This window comes from Taeniopygia guttata, chromosome 1A (genome assembly GCF_048771995.1).
Source record: "Taeniopygia guttata chromosome 1A, bTaeGut7.mat, whole genome shotgun sequence".
Classification (NCBI taxonomy): Eukaryota; Metazoa; Chordata; class Aves; order Passeriformes; family Estrildidae; genus Taeniopygia; species Taeniopygia guttata.
In genome coordinates this window covers 68,423,036-68,439,981 of record NC_133025.1, presented here as the reverse complement: position 1 = coordinate 68,439,981, position 16,946 = coordinate 68,423,036, and the positions used below count along the sequence as shown (strand labels likewise).

The following is a 16,946-nucleotide window of genomic DNA, read 5'->3' as shown; positions in this document are numbered from 1 at the left end:
CACCTTCAAGAAACACACAGAATACCAGGGTGGAAAAAAGTAAATGCATCTAATAAATGTCTCACAGAGGTATAATTTCTAACATGTCAATATGTAATTTACAAAATCACTGAAGGACGGGGAAACAATGATTCAGAGAGCCATGGTCATCAAAGATCTCTCCTCTACGTAATCCTCTTTTCTCACAAATAAAGAGAAAATCCACGCAGGGGAACGAAATCTCTACCTAGAAGCCCTGGGCACTACAATTACTGATTAAACCCTGCTTTCATTGCAGAATTCAGGCCAACAGACCTGATCTTTTATTTCAAAACTTGATCTTTCAGAAATAAAATTAAAAGGGTTTTGAATGGAGTGACCACTCACCAGACAGCAGCTGACAGCAAAAGCTATGGGGAACCTTGAGGTCAAATACATATATATAAATAAAAGAAATATAAAAAAGTGTAAAAACATAGGTGCCTGATGCTGTGGGGATGAAGCAATATGGGGAATTAAAAAAAAAAAAAAGATTCCTCCTGAGAAAAGAAGCTAGCTGGCATTTTCTGGTGATGTGTTCAGGACAGGTGAGATGAGAAATGGTTTTGGGGAATGTACCAACTCCCCACATACCACTTTTCTTGCAGAAAAGCTGAACCTGCAACCTAAACCAATGCAAAATTGCCATGATGAGCTCACTCAATAAATTCATGAGTTTTCAGTAATCAGTTTTTAAGTTCTTCAAAGGGTGAGATAAGCCAAAATCCCTGCCTCCTCTTATTATAGCACTTCTGCCCATATTTTCCTTGTCTGCAGCCAGTCAGCAGGCAGGAGGGAGGGGCCAAGCTGATTTAAAAGGTTTTGCAAGAGCCCACAGCCTCTCCTTGCCTGCAGTGCTGGGAGGAGACTGCACATGACCACTTACCTGGAGCTGCCCACTCGTGGGAGGATGCCCATCCTGGGACTGGGGACCTGGCAGGTACCTGCTGCAGCTGGGGAGCTCTGGGCAGTCATTTACATGCTGCAAAAGTAAAAACTTCTGCCCAGCTAATTTTCCTTTCTATTTTTTTTTTTTTGTTTGTTCTGCTTTTTCTTTTTTTGTTTTCTTTTGGCACAGGGTGTTAATATCCCAGCATGTCATATAGATGTCATCTGTGATGGGTGTGTGTAGCTACAGGAATTAAAGGGGCAATAAGTAGATTTGGAAATGGGAACTCACAAAAATCCCTTAGAGACTGAGGATATCTTATTTTTTTTTTAGCAGCAGATGAGCATGCAGCACTTTGCAGGGATATTGCTTGGGTGGGTCTTTATCTGTAAATGTTACCTAATGGGCTTTCGGTAAGAGAGAGTAGGTAAAAGAATATATTGAATTATAAACATAAAATGAGTCTGGCAATGAGCTGAAAATTTTAAGAAACTAATCTTCTTAAGCAAGATAAAAAGATAAAAAAGAGTAGATTTTCCCCTGGATCTGAGACTGGAAACAAAATATGTCAAATCACAACTTCCCAGCTCCATGAAACACTTTTCTAGTCACCATAAAAATATCTTAAATTCTTGCCATATTTTGGGTCAGTTGATCTAATCAGCATTTAACTTTATGTGCACAAACTGGGGTGAGTTTGTTTAACCCTTTCAGTCTTCATTTTTCTGATGACAAAGGACACGAAGAAGCCTAAAGTAGTTAAAATAGGCTTTAAAAGCCAAACTGGCTTGTGAGGGGGGCTCTTAGGGCCCAATGCTGTGATGGGGGGGGATCTCTCTGAAGGAACTTGTTAAGCTGCTAATAGAAATTGGTTAGGACTGAGTAAAAGGAAAATTTTGGGTACATGATCCCTACCACCACAAAATAATATCTTCTGTTATGCAATGAAAACAAGGCCCAAGCCTATTGTGATAATTTCATTAAAGCTATTTGATTTCAAGGTTCCCACAGCAGTCTCAGCATTTTGGTGCCTTAATGGGACCTCCCCTTTACCCAGCAGCTCTGACTCGAAGCCGAGCTTAGTGAGCCCCTTGGAAAATGAAACAATGGGTTATTTTCTCTGGAAAACATCTCACATGACAGAGTTTTATGTAATCTCAAGGGTAGGTTGTTGCCTTTGCTCTCCACCCCTCAGCAGTGATACTGATTGCTCCAGCGTGGCAGCTTTCCCAAGCTGCAGCAGCAGCCAGAGATGAAGGGCTCCAAAATGCCATCATTTGGCCACTGGTAGCCTGCTTGCCCATGCCTGCTTCTTCCTGCTGCCCTGGGAGGCTCACATCCAGGAAGGGATGGGATGGGGAAAGGGACTGCAAAATGATAACCTGTAAAACTTTTAGCTGGCTCTTTAGTTGTGCATAGCCTTGCGGGAAAAAAATTGCTACATTTTCTATGTTTTTGTTGTTTAATGTAGGTGAGCCAACTAAACACACTTTGACTGGAAAAACTTGGAGAAGTGATATAATTAAAAAAAAAAAAAAAAAAGTTAGGAGGTGGTGATGGTTTTAAATCACATTTCTGTTTGGAGTGCCATTTTCTGGATTCAGTCATCAAACAGCTCCTTGGTGTCTCCAAGCCAAGAATCTGAAGTGCTTTATTTTGCTCTTAAATACCACGTGTGTATTTTACCCAGGAGGTGGCACTGTCTGTAGTGTTTTGAGTCCCCTCACCTCCCTGTCCTGTGTCAACAAGAGCTGGATTGTTGTTGTGCCGGGCCAGCACGCATTCCAGAGGTGATTGCTTTCCTCATGTCACCAGTATGCCACACTAAAGTTGCTTTTAATTTCTATGGAACTTAGAACTTATTTCAGGATAGCCTCGTGTCCCAAGGTGAACTTCCAATATTAGGAAAGGGTGGATCAGCTCAGGTGCCTCATCAGTGACTCCCTTTGCCATTTGATTTCACAAAACTAATGAAAGCCAGATACAGGCTGGAATACGTCGATATTCGGGGGCTTAAAACCGCCAGCTTTGCAGGACAGCAAAGCTCTTCATCTGCTATTTAGCAGAACACCTGGCTTCTCTTCTGGTTTCAGGCTCTCCAGGGGGCAGCGAGGGATGCAGTGAAGTTTGCCATCGACGTTGGGTACCGCCACTTCGACTGCGCCTACATGTACCAGAATGAGAGTGAGATTGGGGATGCGCTGCGCCAAAAAATGGAGGAGGGCGTGCTGAGGCGAGAAGAGCTCTTTATTGTCAGCAAGGTGTGTCCTTGGACAACAGTTCTCACTTGGGACCCAGCTCTAGGGAGGAGAGACAAAGTCCCGAGGTGGAAAGTGCCGTGGGATGAAGCTGGGAATTACCTCCTCTCTGTCAGGGCCAAGCATTTTGTGGATGCTGAGGGGAAGGAATAGGTCACCCCCTGAGAAACAAAAGGCTTGGTTTGAGAGGGGTTTTTTTGTAGTCCATGTCCATTGTCAGCCATGGAGACAGGAACTGAGGCCGTGCTCCTGGTGGCCTCTGGGATAGGAAGCGGGGCTATTGTTTTTGTGGTCACTCCTGCTGCGCCGCCGGCCTCAGCCTGTCAACTCCTGTATGTTATGCTTTGTTTTGTTTTTTCCCCCAACAACAATGGTAGGAAAAATAAAGTAACTTCTATCTGCTGGAAGCTGGTGGGTCGATTTGCACCAGGTTCACTTATTTTCTTTGTTTTAATTGTTGCAATAATTGATGGAATCTCAGAGTGTCCCATTCTCATTTCACTTACTTAACAGTACCACAAATAGATTGAGGTGCCTCAAGTGGCACTTTCTCAAGAAGAGGTGTCACACCCTGAGCTGCCTCTGTGTCTGTGCCCTGTTTCCCTGCCAGGGATGCTCTGCCATAGTGAGGGCAGGAGAGCAGCTGCCAGGCTTTGTGTTTCCCCACAGCTGTGGTCCACCTTCCACGAGAGATCCCTGGTGATGGAGGCGTGCCAGAAAACACTTGCTGCCCTCCAGCTGGATTATTTGGACCTCTACCTGATGCACTCTCCCATGGGATTCAAGGTATTGCAACTTTAAGTCCTGGGATCCGTCTGTCAGGGCTTTGCCCCTTTTGCCTTCGGGACCAGACATCTCTTTAGTCCTCTCCAATGAGGAGTGTTGGTAAATCTCATTAGAACATAATGATAACCCTCTGCAGTGAGAGCCCAGGAGGAGAGGTAAGGTCATGCCTGCTTAAACTAGGTCCTGTGGTACAAAAACCACTTTATTTTTCCCTGCCCAGCATTTCCAAGTCATCAAATTACCATCCAGATCACATTCCTCTTACAGTGTGGGGCTTGGCTGCCATTTCCTTATCAAGAATCAAACATGTGAACTACTTAGTTTAGATTTTTCTCTTCTCTCTCTACCCCCAGGTTAAATTAATCCTGGTTTCCCAACTGTGTCACCCCCCTGGCCTTTTCCCAACCTGAGGCATAGAGAAGTGCCTGCCCTTCCTCTGCCTGCAGGACAGAGCCTCAAGAGACAGATTTTCTTGAAGATGTCTCTGTTGATACACGGTAGTTGTTTCAGCCACAAACATAATTCAGGATATCCAACTCAGTGTCTCCAGCTCCACTCACTTGCCCAAATTTCTGAATGATTTCTTGAAGTATGTATAATTCAGCTGACCTTAATGTTTCTTTTCCATTTGTGCTGATAGGCAGGAGAGGAGCTATTTCCTGCAGATGGAAACAGCATGATCATTCCCAGCGATACAGACTTTCTGGATACGTGGGAGGTACATTCATTTACAGGCCAAAAATATCTTGCTAGTTTGAAATAACAGCCTGAAAACTCCAAGCTTTCCACTGTGGGAATTGTTCTGAGAGAATTTCTAACATAAAGTATTTGAGATTGCTGATTTCTCTGTGTCCTTGGGCTCCTTTTTGTGTCACTGTGCCAAAATGTAGGTATTTTTATATCTGCTGCTTACATCAGATGAAGAATAAGGCCCATTCTTGTTGTTCATTTGAGGGAAAAAAGTGGAAATTTCAGGCTACTGCTTATGACAGCAACTTCAAATTAAAATTATTTCTGCTTTGGAACAAGGGTATCTTCTGCTCTAAAGGCTGGTAGTAGATTATTTCCCCATTTCTTTTCTGCTGGATGTGACAATCTAATTAAGGCTGTCTGGCTTTTTTATTGCTCATTAGTGTGAAAGAATATAGGTGATGGAGGGGGAACACAGTACTGCTTATCCTATAATCCAGCTGCTAAATGGTACATCTCTCCTGGGAAATTAATCAGTGCTGATCACCAGTATCCATTCTGTTCCAGCTGTCTTGTAACAGCTTGTTGAGCTGCTCTATTCCAAAGAAGGTGCTTTTTATTATGGGATGATTATTTAGTTAGCTGAGGAATTGCTCTAAAAGAATCTCTTTCATCTATGTGAAGGTCTTCCTATGGATAGTATTTTAAAAGAGTAATATTTTTACTGAAATAATAATAATTTAGGGGTTGTGTGAATATTGCTGTTATATATCTCACACAATGTGAGATCCTGAGTCTGACCAGAGCCCCACTGTTCAGGTACAGATCTCACAGCACAGGAGTCGTCCAGCCAGGAAGATTTTTACCACTCAAGTTTTTGTGTGGGCATTTTCTTACATATAAAAATGAAAGAACTTAATAGGAAATGTGATTCTGTGGTGTTTCTAGGCCATGGAAGAGCTCGTGGATATGGGAATGGTGAAGGCTATTGGAGTCTCCAACTTCAATCACAAACAGATGGATCGGCTCCTGGGCAAACCAGGCTTAAGACATAAACCTGCAAATAATCAGGTAAACTGTCCTCCACCTCCTCAACACTGACATCACACCTGTCTGGGGTGTTGCACTGGATAGAACATCTCTTTAAAGTCCCTTAAAAAACCCCCTACACCGGCAAAAAGAACCACCTTTTCAAAGCTGATGTGGCACGGTGATGCTAAACCTTGAGGTACCATCTGCTTTTGAGAGGTGAAAGCTGATTTTTTTTTTTTTTTTTTTTAGATTGAGAGCCACCCCTATCTTCCTCAGGAAGAGCTGATTAAGTTTTGCCAATCCAAAGGGATCTCTGTCACTGCATATTGTCCCCTTGGAGCACCCAACTGGCCAGGGTAAGAACGTTTAGTGATATTTCTTCCTTAGATTTAGATTGGAGTCAATGCAGTAAACCAGTCTTAGGATGTGGATGAAACTTCAGAGAAAAACTACTGCAATTAGAAAAAGACTTACCAATCCATTAAAAATCACATCCACAGAAATCTCACACTTACTGTGATATTCAGTCCACTAGTTTAATGTTTTGAAGAAAAACGATAAATTGGTTGATGAAAGCAGAGAAGAGAATTCTTAACTGAGCTTTCGTGAGTTTATTAAACATGTAGGAGGATATCTGAGCTAAAAAAAAACCCACAAAAAAACCCAACAAAAACACCCACAACAAACCAAACAAAAAACCAAAGCAGCAGATGCTTGTGAAAATAGCAACATTGCAGTCCTGCTGAGACAAAGGGATTAAGTTTGTAAATGGGGAAGTTACAGAAATTTTGCTTGTACTCCCATCTTCATGGCTTCCTCTGACCCAGGACAAGGCTTTTGCCAGAGCAGCTGTGCTTGTAAAGGACAAGATGAAATTCTTGGGATATAGATCAAAGAAATTCCCAGCCTGATCTCAGGCTGGACATACATGTGTTACCGTGACCTGTTTTTACTAGAAACTACAGGCCTCTTCTCATGTGCTCACTTGTTATAAAAGGAAAGAATGAAGGCAGGAACTGAAGTAACAAGATGTTAAATTAAAGTGTGCAAGATGATGCTTTTTTTTTTTTTTTAATTTTACAGGTCCAAGCCTGACCATATTTCCCTTTTTGATGATCCTCAAATTAAGGAAATTGCACTCAAGCACAACAAAACCCCCGCTCAGGTTAATACTGGCCAGAGTTATTTTCCCTGCTGACATGTATTCTTCCCACCTGTGTTAAAGCAAAGAGGTATTATGGAATAATAATATGGAGTTCCAGCTGTGTCTTGTATACAGTTTAATGCTTTAGAAAAATATCCTCTCTACCTTGGTTTTAGTGATGGACAGAAGATTATCAGTGGCTTTGGGCTTTAACTGACACACTGGCTGCCTCTCCCAACACAGCATCCCTGCCAATCCTGAACTCTTGCTCAACGCACTCCCTTGTTGTCATCTCAGCTTCAGAGATGGATAAGGATTTAATGAGCTTATGCAGTAATTAGGAAGGGCTTAGGTAGTGCTTCTCCTCTGTGAGCCCTCTCTAGTTACCAGTAGAGCTGCTCTGTGTAACCATGCAGACACCTTTGGTTTGCAGCTTTCAGAAGACAGGCAGCACTTCTCATGTGTAAATTCCCTCTGTGTTCCTGCAGGTGCTTATCCGGCTCCAAATCCAAAGAAATGTGAGTGTGATTCCCAAATCTGTCACTCCACAGCGTATTGAAGAAAATTTTAAGGTAAGAGAGTACCTTACGGAGTCATTAATGGTGTTAAACTACACATGAAAAAAACCCACTCTGCTACACCCCCCATCAAACTTAGAACCACCAAAACCTTTGTCAGATACCACATAAATTAATGCAAAAAGTCACTTTAAAAGTAAGGAGCCACATCTTCATTTGAAGACATCAGGTGAGAGCCAAACCCTCCCACCTTGTGGCACAATCATGTTGCAGGCAGATCCCACCAGCACTGTATCCTTACGCATTTATTTATTGCTCTCCCTGCACACCTCCCAGTGCTTCAGCCTGCTTTTGCTCTTCTTTCTGCAAACAAACTTCTTTGTCTCACTACAAACTGAAGCAACCCAGCTGTTTGGGACCTTCATGCAGGTGTTTGACTTTGAACTGACTGAAGAGGAGATGGAGACCCTCCTTGGTTTCAAGAAGCGCTATCGCATCTGTGCATTAAGCGAGTGAGTACCTCCTCCTCCTCCAGGCTTTAGCAGGATTGGATTACCACTGGATAGCTGGATTACCACTGGATATCCTTGTAACAGACACTATTTGATAGCCCCACTTCAAAATAAAAAGAGAGGGAGCCTCAGCTAACATTGGTCATATCTGCTGGAATCTCAAATTTGGGTTCATTAGAGCATTGCCTGTCCTGTACAGGTTGGGAACACTGGGATTTCTGCAGGCACAATGTTCCTGAGATGTCCTGTACTGGATGCATACCAAACTGCTGTCTGAAAATCAAGATCAGCTGGAAATTCTAAAAATAAATAAGCAACCATTTCCCCCCTCCGTTTTCTTTGGCTCCTTTACATAAGGGACAGTCAGAGTAAATAAACTCCATTTTAAGAATGAGAGTTGTAAGGTTTTTTTGGAGGGAAGAGCTGTGCCTATGTACTCCTGCCAACATTATCTAGATAACAGAATGGTTACAGACTCACCAAGAGCTGCATTTTATTCAGTTTTCCCAGGTTACCCACTTGTCTAACAGCATCCTGGGGGATTGAGGGTTCCCAAGAGAGAGGTTTAATATCTTGGGGAACTCTGGCAATTTCAGCTGAGCATGAGATACATTATCCTTTGAGAAAGAGGTCACTGATACATGCAAAGATTACAGAGAATTCACTTTCCCTGCCCTGGATACACTAAGCAGACAATGTGTCATGTAGCTCAGTTTCAGTTCTTTTACCAGGGAAAAAGAAACCTTTTTCTCTAAGCTATATCCTTAAAATGTTTTAATCATGCTCTCTTTTTCTAGATGCAAAAATCACAAGGACTATCCTTTTTTAGAAGACTGACATAGGCATCAGCTTCAGATCCTCCACGGATCCAGACCATTTATTGTTATTTCAAGCAATTTGCAATACTTTGTGTATTATTAATGATAGAAGGAGATATGTATTAAAAAAAATGGGAGAAGGTAACTCACAGGCATTCTGAAGAGTCATCTTTGAACATGGATACATTTGCTTCCTTTATATCAACCAGCTGTATCAGTCCTTTATCTGCTCTTGTAACACAATTTTCAGTTGCAGCAAAATATATAGTCTATCTTAATTTAGTAATGATAATGAAGTTTACTAAACCCATATATTTGGATTAGGGAAAAGCATTCTTTGTCATTACTATAAATCCTAAGTTTAGAGAAAATTTAAATTCTCTGATTAGTTATACTTTTGGGCAAAAGGTCAATACTTACACTATCTTTTAATTATCAGTACAAGACAATCCATTTAACACCAGAAGATGTCAATGACATGACATTTTACTTGAGATGCTGACCTCAGTGTAACACTAATTTCAGTGTAACAGGCTGAAAGCTCTTTAGGGAACACTGCTGAATTATGATTCAGGAGCTCTTAATGAGGTTTCCTATTTATGAACTGCTAAAACCTAATAAACTACTAGGAGATTTGCATGTTTGGTTTATAGTATCTGCAAAAGTATATAAATACTGCCTTTATCAGTAGAATGGCTGCAGTTGAGACTGTGAAACTCTCCTGGAACATCCAAAGTCTGATAAAGGAGACACACAGGAATTATTTTGTTTGGCAGCTGTCATATTTAGCAAGCAGAAAAGCTGGGCAGCTTCACAGAAGTCAACAGCAGATTTTCACTCTCCTGTACTGTTCCCTAGGTACTGTTTGCTTGTGTTTTTACTGAAGGGATGTCTCTGGATGCTGTTGTCTCTGGTTTAAAAAAACAAAAAAAAAACAACAAAGTAGGTGCTGCTGCAGCCCATGCTGGTGTTTTAATGAGGTGTCTGTCTTGCTTTTTAACAATTGACTCAAAACTCCTGTACTTGCTTTAGGCTCTTGCAGATCAGGATAAGAACAATGTGGCTCAGCACTGCATGCACAGAGAAGGACAATTGTGTAATTAAGGTTCAGGACTAGGATACACACTTTACAGATATCCTTTTCCAACTGATTTTGTTTGTAGTTGATAAAGAAAATGACATATCTTTGAGCTACTTCAGACTCTTCCAAGATATTTGAATAACAGGTACTCTAGAAACAACAGAACAAATTCTCATCAAACTGGATTTCCCACAGCAACTCTTATAAAGTAACAGGTCTGAAAAGTCTATCAGGAATTGACACTGAACAGTTATAATGCAGTGATATGGACAGGGAGGTGCCTGTAATGGGCATTCTTTTTTTCTCCTCCTGAGCATGCTACATTTACAAGGCCAGTTGCAGGATATCATCCTAGATGCAATTAGGAAGTGAATTCTGTGGAAGGTGCTGTGCCACCAGGTATTTAGCCTGTGGTCACTTGTCAACCAGAGCAGTAGCAGAAATACCCACTTAAGGTTGCAGCATAGAGCCTGTCTTGAAATATTCTCTGCTTCATAGGAATTTTCTAACCACATTCCAATTTAATCACAGCTATCAGACTTGAAGCTATTGACAGGATGTTTATAGATTGTGGTAGGCAGGAAGTCAGACTAGATGATCACAGTAGCCATATAATAGTAAAAAATTCAAAACAAGTTAGAAGCCAGAGATTGTGCATTTGTTTCAGAGACAATAGATCTTTTTCAGCTGCAGAGACTTTAGTAAAGGTAAAAGGAGAAGAATTTGGGTGGTGTCAGTTGCTGGGAAATAAAGCCCCCCTGTTTTGCAGCAGAGCCACAGCCCTATTTACAATGTGCCTTTCTAGAAGAGAGTTGCTGCCTCACAGCAAGCACAGCCTTGAGCCTGCTGCCAGGAGCTGTATGGACAGGTTTACAGTATCCTAAGTTAATTTTCTGTTTCTATCAGCTGTGCAGCAGCTCTTGCACCAAACCCACACATATATCATTCCTAGTCAGCAGTGACATTATCTGTGCCAATGAGCCCAGTAAAATGTAAACACCTTAGCTTAGCATTTTGTCTTTGTATCACAATACATTGTCCCATGACTTCAGCTTTTCATTGTGGAGTTCATCCATTCTGGTAGAGTCAAGCCTCATGCAAAGTTCCAAAGGGGCTGGGTGAAAAAAGTAAAGTATTATGTCTGTGTTTTGGAGGGAAAACTGGATAACACAGGTAATTAACAGCAGGTAAAAATCCAAAACTCTTTGCTGATCATTGCTGCTCAAGTTCTCTATCTGTTGTAATTCCAAGCTCTCTCATATTGAGGTGAACATAGTTCAAAAGAAAACTGATTGAGAAGCCAAAGACAGTCAGATACAAACCTACTTCATGAACTTTTTGCATGCAATCCTACACAAGATGTACTGGTCCTTGCCTTCCTCTGAATCTTAAAAAAAAGACTTACAGAAGACTGATTAGGATAATCAATGGCCTAGGATTCATTTATACAGATGGCAATTAAGTAGACGAAGACTTTCCTTGACCTGACACCAGTACAAGGAGCTGTGCCAGATGTTTATCCTGGAGCAGCTTGCAAAGTGTTACTGGAAATAGACCAGTTATTATTTCCTCTACTGTAAAAACCAGTAGAAGCTAATGAATCTACCAGCAAATCAGCCCAAAACAAATAAGAGATGGCAATTAATCACAAACTGTGAGTGTGAAGCATCATTCCCTTGGAACATAACAGATTCACAAGGTAACTGAAAAAGAAAGAGTTAACTGATGGCTGTTAAACATAAAGAACCAGCTGCTGTCAGAATATTTAAATAACACTCTGCTGCAATGCTCAATTTACTCATCTTTAGCAACTTATTTTGACCACAGCTGGAGACAAGATGCTGCAATATGTAGATACTGAGTCTGATTTAGTTCAGCTGTTCCTATGAGCAACTACAGCTGGCTTGTAATCAGGCCTATTTCAGTTTAGAAAAGCTTTTGCAGTTGGCTTTTTTTTTTTTTCCTTAAGAAGCTGGGGAAAAAAAAAAAAGGAGTTTTGCAGCTGTTTGCACCACTAGTTCTGTACCATGCACTTTAACAAGTTAAAATGCAAGAGCAATGTGGCCTATTAAAGGGTTTTAAGAGCTGCCTCACAGCTAAAATAAACAAGGTCCTGCCAGAAAAAAGACAGGGCTCTGTACTTTTAAAGAAACCAAGGACAAGGCAGAGGGAGGGATGACACTAGGGCAGTATTAAGTGACTGAAATGAAAATAATTTGTCCCAAGTTAACTGTTCTGTGCCCCATTTAAACAAAAGACTCCAGGTTTCTAGCTCCATCTTCAGCACAGTGAATACAGATTAAAATCCAGAGACAGGATTTTCTTTTCCCATTTTGAATACTGTAGTTTCCTGTGCCCCAGTTTTCACAACTCTGAAACAAGTGCATTCCATAGCATTTGTTCAGTCTCGTGAGCTCAGCAAGAGGAGAGGTCCTGTCTCCTTTTCCCTGAGGGAAGCAAACACCAAGTTATAGAGCATCATGTGAAAAATGATTTCAGCCAGGCAGGCCTGTGTATTTGTGTTCCAATACCAGAAGTAAAGCTGTTTTATCTCAAAGGAACATCAACTGCAACCTGAAACAAACATGCTGTGCCTGTGAGACTATCCGTGCTGTCCTAGTGTCCACCAGCAAGATGTCAATTCCAAATAATTCTTGTGTTCTCCTCTACTACACAAAAAAACTTGCAAAAACAGTATCTTGCCTTCTCTAATGAGATAATTACTGTTTTTCTCTACCTGTTTTCTGTGATAAATCAGTTCACCATCATTCTTTGCTACCAAGTAAATGGATCTGTCCTGTGAGAGCCATTTTCTTCTAAACATGAAATAAAGGCCTGCTAATCTGGTATCATTTGGAGCAGTGAGTGCAGCTGGAAGTGAAACAAATTTTGTGCAGGTACTGCTTTTACCAGTTCCAATGACATGTTTTATTTTATTGATAGCTGTTCTTAATCTTTCCTGTAGGCTGGAAATCCTCTTCCCAGGGTGTGCTACAGTATCACACTAGCTCAGCTGCTGCAGCAGAGTCCCCAAAATGTCTAGGAAGAGGCCGACAAGGTGGAGCTGAACTACAAGTTCTTAAATTAAGAACACAAAACAAAACACAACCAGCTTTTCATTGGAAGAGCTACAAGACTGTATTTGTCCTTAAAAATGTCTTTGATCAGAAACCCAGAGATCTGTCAAATCACAATACAAAAACAAATGCTGTGAACAGTTTCAGCAGGAAGAGCTCAGTTGACAGGAATGCCGAGCTCCGGATATTGAGCTCTTTGATCTTTCTACTTTACCTTTCAGGAGATGAAAGCAAATCTCTGCTCTTATAGGCAGAGAGTATGGCACAAGCATGGGGTTACAAAAGACTATTTTACTGTAAGCATTCCTAGATCAACCTAGACTAAAGGAAGACTGCCTCTCCTTCCATCTCAGCCTTGATTATATCTACCCTTGGAGAAGCAATCCAAAACTATTAAGGGTGACAGGGCTTCCTGTCACTCCCTTCCCATGCTTTCTGACAACAGCCTGCTTTCTGTTCAAGCTTGTGCACCATCACCCCTGCACTCAGGTGCTTCTCTGCTTTCCCTCTATTGCCACTCTGATACTTCAAGATCCAAGCCCTCTGCCGGCCAAGTGCTGCACTGTGTCCCAGAACGACCCTTTCCAAATTCCTTGCCACGAAGTCATCCAGTGAAATACAGAGAGAGCCTGTTACAATGCCACTCCACCCCGAGTGCTCTCCCTTCTGCTGTCTCCAGTAAAATTCCTACTTCCAGAATGGAAAATTTCATTTCAAACTTCCATAAAGTTGCAGTGAAATGAAAACAGAAGAAGCTAACAGAACCTGATGTACTATTTTGGAAACCCTGACCCTCAATGTAGCTAGCTTCTTGCCAGAACACACTTGTCACAAAAATGTTATTTGCAATTAAGTCAACATTGCCCCAAACAGTTTTCTGCCACAGCTCAGACTAAGCAAATAGCATCACCTCTTCTGGCTTTTTTAGATGCCTTAGGGCTTTTGTTTATCACATTAGAGTTTCTCAAAAACACTCATAGAGCTGAAGCTTTCTGTATGTGTTTTTAAGTCCAGAATTTAAAGTGATTTATAATCAATTTACATTAGAAGAACCAGCATTAGAAGAGCATATTGCTTCAAGTCAGACACTGATTCTTTCCTCCCCGTATTTTAAGTTAACTCAATCTTGTCTGTTCAGCCTATTGTAAATTATTGTGACCAAAACCATGTAGCATGCTAATTACGGTCTTAGCATTACTGGAAAGATTTAAAAATATTTAATTTTTTTTTTTATTTCTAATAAATACTAACCATTACATTGAGAAAGTAGATTTTCTTTTTTTTTGTACTTTTCAATCAGTATGACTCCTTAGACTCCTTTTGCTCAGAACCAGGAAACAAACCACCTATTTCAGAAATACTTTGATATCAAATTGCCTTCATGTTACATTTTAACCTGGCTAAGTTCACTTTAAGGTTTGCTACACAGTTATGGAATCATAATTCTACATTTACCATTTAGATTGGTTATACATTAACAGCCCTGCTGTCTCCCTTCTTCCATCTGTTCAGAGAGAACCCCTTTCTGCCAGGTCTACACAAACTCAGAGGGACCACTCACATCCCAGATCTACTCAGACATCTGAAAAACTCTCACAGGAATATGCAAGAAAGCCACCCAACATTAGCCACTGCTTTTACCAGTACCCAAATGCATTCTGTGAACAGTCTTGAGCAGCTCTCGGGTGGCAACAGCTTTAAAACCACTGCAAGTATTGTGAAAAACACAAAGGGACAAACACACCTCACAAACCAGAAGTTCAGGTATCAGTCTATTTCTCTGTGCTCCTTGAACAAAGCATTAAGTTTCTGATCTGCTAGCACAATGACAAAGGATTTTCTTGGAAACCCATTTTTACTATATTTGCCAGTGGTATCTTGTACAAGCACAGAATTCCTTCCTGCATCATGTGCTCCCTGCTGGAGAGGGCAAGCTTTCTACTGCTTATTAAAGCAATCCTATAGGATGCTATGTAAGCTTCAAGTCTTCAGTGAAATGAGTTTTCTACTAGCAAAAGTATACTAATCACCTCAGTAAGACAAAAACTGAATCAAACATGACTGTATTGCTTGTCAGAACCAAACCAGTTCTAGTTAAAGAGAGGACAAACAGACTCACTGGCCACAGGTTTAACCATGAGAACAGCAGGCAGCTCTCAGGGCACATGTAAGAAGTCAACATCAATGGATGATTTTGTGGGGGATGGTAATTTTCTTGCTTTTGTGTAATCTCTAGAGACAGCTGATATTATACAGCTGCTCCAGCATTACCACCATTGGAGAATTACTGAAATAACCATCTCATTACACACAGTAATGAAACTGTATTTTATTATAAGCAAAACAGCTTTTATATCACCAAGAAACCAGGATCTATACACTTTTCAAGAGCTACCCATGTAGAAATCAATTAGAAATCAACTTATACTTCCAATTAGAGGGGAAAAAAAAGGTATGGAGTGTTACAAAGAAACAAAATCAACCCCAATCGTAACTGGAAAAAAAAAAAACAACAAACAGATCTCATTATGCAACATCTGCCAATATCCCGGTCCTTCCAGACAACAATAGCTAGCTCCAAATCACAGTATTCCAAAATAAAAGTGTGTGCTTGCTCAAACTTGCTCAATGCTTTCTGCTTACCAATTCCGGACTTGCTCTTTGGCAAAGAAAATCTACTAGTCCACACAGTGTGCTCTTCAGAACCATTTCAGCATTTTCTTCTTTCCAAAAAAAGAAAACAGCACAGAGTCACAGAGTACATAGACTGCATCTTTGTGGAGAAAAAAAGAAGGCAAAAAAATGGTGTGGAGGGGTGTCGGATGCAGTGAAAAAGCTACACAGACAACTCAAAGACAACAGCAGAAGCATATCTGGGAAGCCTGGAGAAAGGCAGGGAACCATCTTCAGTATTCTGCATTGAAAGGGTAGCCCTTGTGAGTTTTGCACCTGGAGGAAATCAAAAAGCAAAGATTATCTCAAATCCCAAAGGCATTGTATGCATCTGTAACCACTTGGAAGAACCACCAAGGGAAGAGCATAACTGTATAAAAGCAAAGTCTGTTTCACTTTTCCTTGGCAACATGCTGCATTTCCAAACAGATTTTGGGTGCCTTCTGTTGTTTGGGTGATGGGACCTAGAGGTGCTTTGTAGACAACTAAGTCAAGGTTTTGCTATTTACTGACAGGAAAATAGCAAAATTTGCAGCTTTACAAATCAGATCTGGATCTACACTTCCAAGTAGCAAATCCTGACATCATATTTTGAATGTTCATCTACCTTCCCAACAACTCCTGAAGAAGACACAGATTGTGTAATATACTTAGGACAAAACACCACAAGGAAAACTAATCAAGATTTTAAGTCTGCATCATGCTCATTCCTCTAATATGGACAAAAAAAATTACAAATAAGAAGCCTCCTGTTGCAATTCCAGCTACAAAGAGTTTCTTGGCAACTGAACAGAAAATGAAACTGGCTCAATGCTCATCATGTTTTGGTTCATAAAATGAACATTGAAAAAAAATCTTACTCTGGAAAGTTATTTTGAAGAAGAACCCTTTGAAAACTGAGTTTGCATATCCTGAATTTCAGTCAAGACTACCACCTGTAACTTCATTTACTGAACTATGTGATGACTTAATAGTTTAAAGAAAACAAAGTGCCACTTACATTAACATTTCGCAGACTCTCCAGTTTCTATTAAAACTGAGAATAGTTGCCATCTCCTCTTTAGTCAATTCAAAGTCAAACACCTAACAGGAGAAAAAGCCAGAAACCACTTCTTTGAACAAATCAGTGCTTGCAAGCAAAAGAAATTTAGGAAAAAAAAATCACAAAATTAAAGAACAAGACCACAGTGTAGGTGCTTGTTGGAAGTGACTGCTTCATGAAGGGAAAGGAAAAAGACACAACACTCTGGATTCCTGAGCCTCCTCTAGCTGGAGTGGGAGAGGAGGGTGAGCAGGGAGAGGCAGGAATTACAGAATCTCAAGTTGCAGTTACATGCCAGTTGCTTTAAGAAGTTTGGGAAGCACCATGTAGCAGAATGCCTCCATCTCCCATTTGCAAAGAATACATCTTTCTGTGCTAAGCCAAAGTAGTGGCTGCAAGACCTCCATA

The 16,946-nt window shown here is 40.8% G+C and overlaps 2 protein-coding genes across 12 annotated transcripts in view; one reads left to right on the top strand and one right to left on the bottom strand.

Moving 5' to 3' along the window:
- Positions 1 to 850: 850 nt before the first annotated feature.
- On the top strand, positions 851 to 14,262 carry LOC100228819 (aldo-keto reductase family 1 member B1). Of its 10 annotated transcripts, none has more exons than XR_012053769.1 (10): positions 851 to 958; positions 3,001 to 3,168; positions 3,835 to 3,951; positions 4,592 to 4,669; positions 5,590 to 5,712; positions 5,923 to 6,029; positions 6,757 to 6,838; positions 7,306 to 7,389; positions 7,736 to 7,847; positions 12,712 to 14,262. XR_012053769.1 is itself a non-coding variant. In XM_072923822.1 (10 exons), the coding sequence occupies exons 1-10, from the start codon at positions 893 to 895 to the stop codon at positions 12,752 to 12,754; spliced, it is 951 nt and encodes a 316-aa protein (XP_072779923.1). In that variant the 5' UTR covers positions 851 to 892; the 3' UTR covers positions 12,755 to 14,262. The 10 variants fall into 10 exon arrangements, 7 of the variants coding, with proteins under 7 accessions (XP_072779923.1, XP_072779920.1, XP_030119460.4 ...); XR_012053768.1 differs by lacking the exon at positions 12,712 to 14,262 and adding an exon at positions 8,645 to 8,957; XR_012053770.1 differs by lacking the exon at positions 12,712 to 14,262 and adding an exon at positions 8,047 to 8,630.
- Positions 14,263 to 15,132: 870 nt separating this feature from the next.
- The window catches only part of LOC100231722 (aldo-keto reductase family 1 member B1-like), a 31,775-nt gene continuing 29,961 nt past the window's right edge, over positions 15,133 to 16,946 (bottom strand). For both annotated transcript variants that reach the window (XM_030263595.4, XM_002197197.7), the window contains exons 9-10: positions 16,497 to 16,579; positions 15,133 to 15,772 (exon numbers count right to left, since the gene is read on the bottom strand). In XM_030263595.4, the coding sequence (XP_030119455.4) occupies positions 15,730 to 15,772; positions 16,497 to 16,579 (126 nt within the window). In that variant the 3' untranslated portion in view covers positions 15,133 to 15,729. The remainder of the gene's footprint in view (positions 15,773 to 16,496; positions 16,580 to 16,946) is intronic.

What these genes read in the sequence shown, in the direction of transcription:
- LOC100228819 (XM_072923819.1), top strand. Translation starts at nt 893, where the DNA reads ATGACCACTTACCTGGAGCTGCCCACTCGTGGGAGGATGCCCATCCTG. An exon ending in ACAACAAAACCCCCGCTCAG is followed by an intron (nt 6,839 to 7,305) that starts GTTAATACTGGC and finishes GTGTTCCTGCAG; the next exon opens with GTGCTTATCCGGCTCCAAAT. An exon ending in CGCATCTGTGCATTAAGCGA is followed by an intron (nt 7,848 to 12,711) that starts GTGAGTACCTCC and finishes TCTTTCCTGTAG; the next exon opens with GCTGGAAATCCTCTTCCCAG.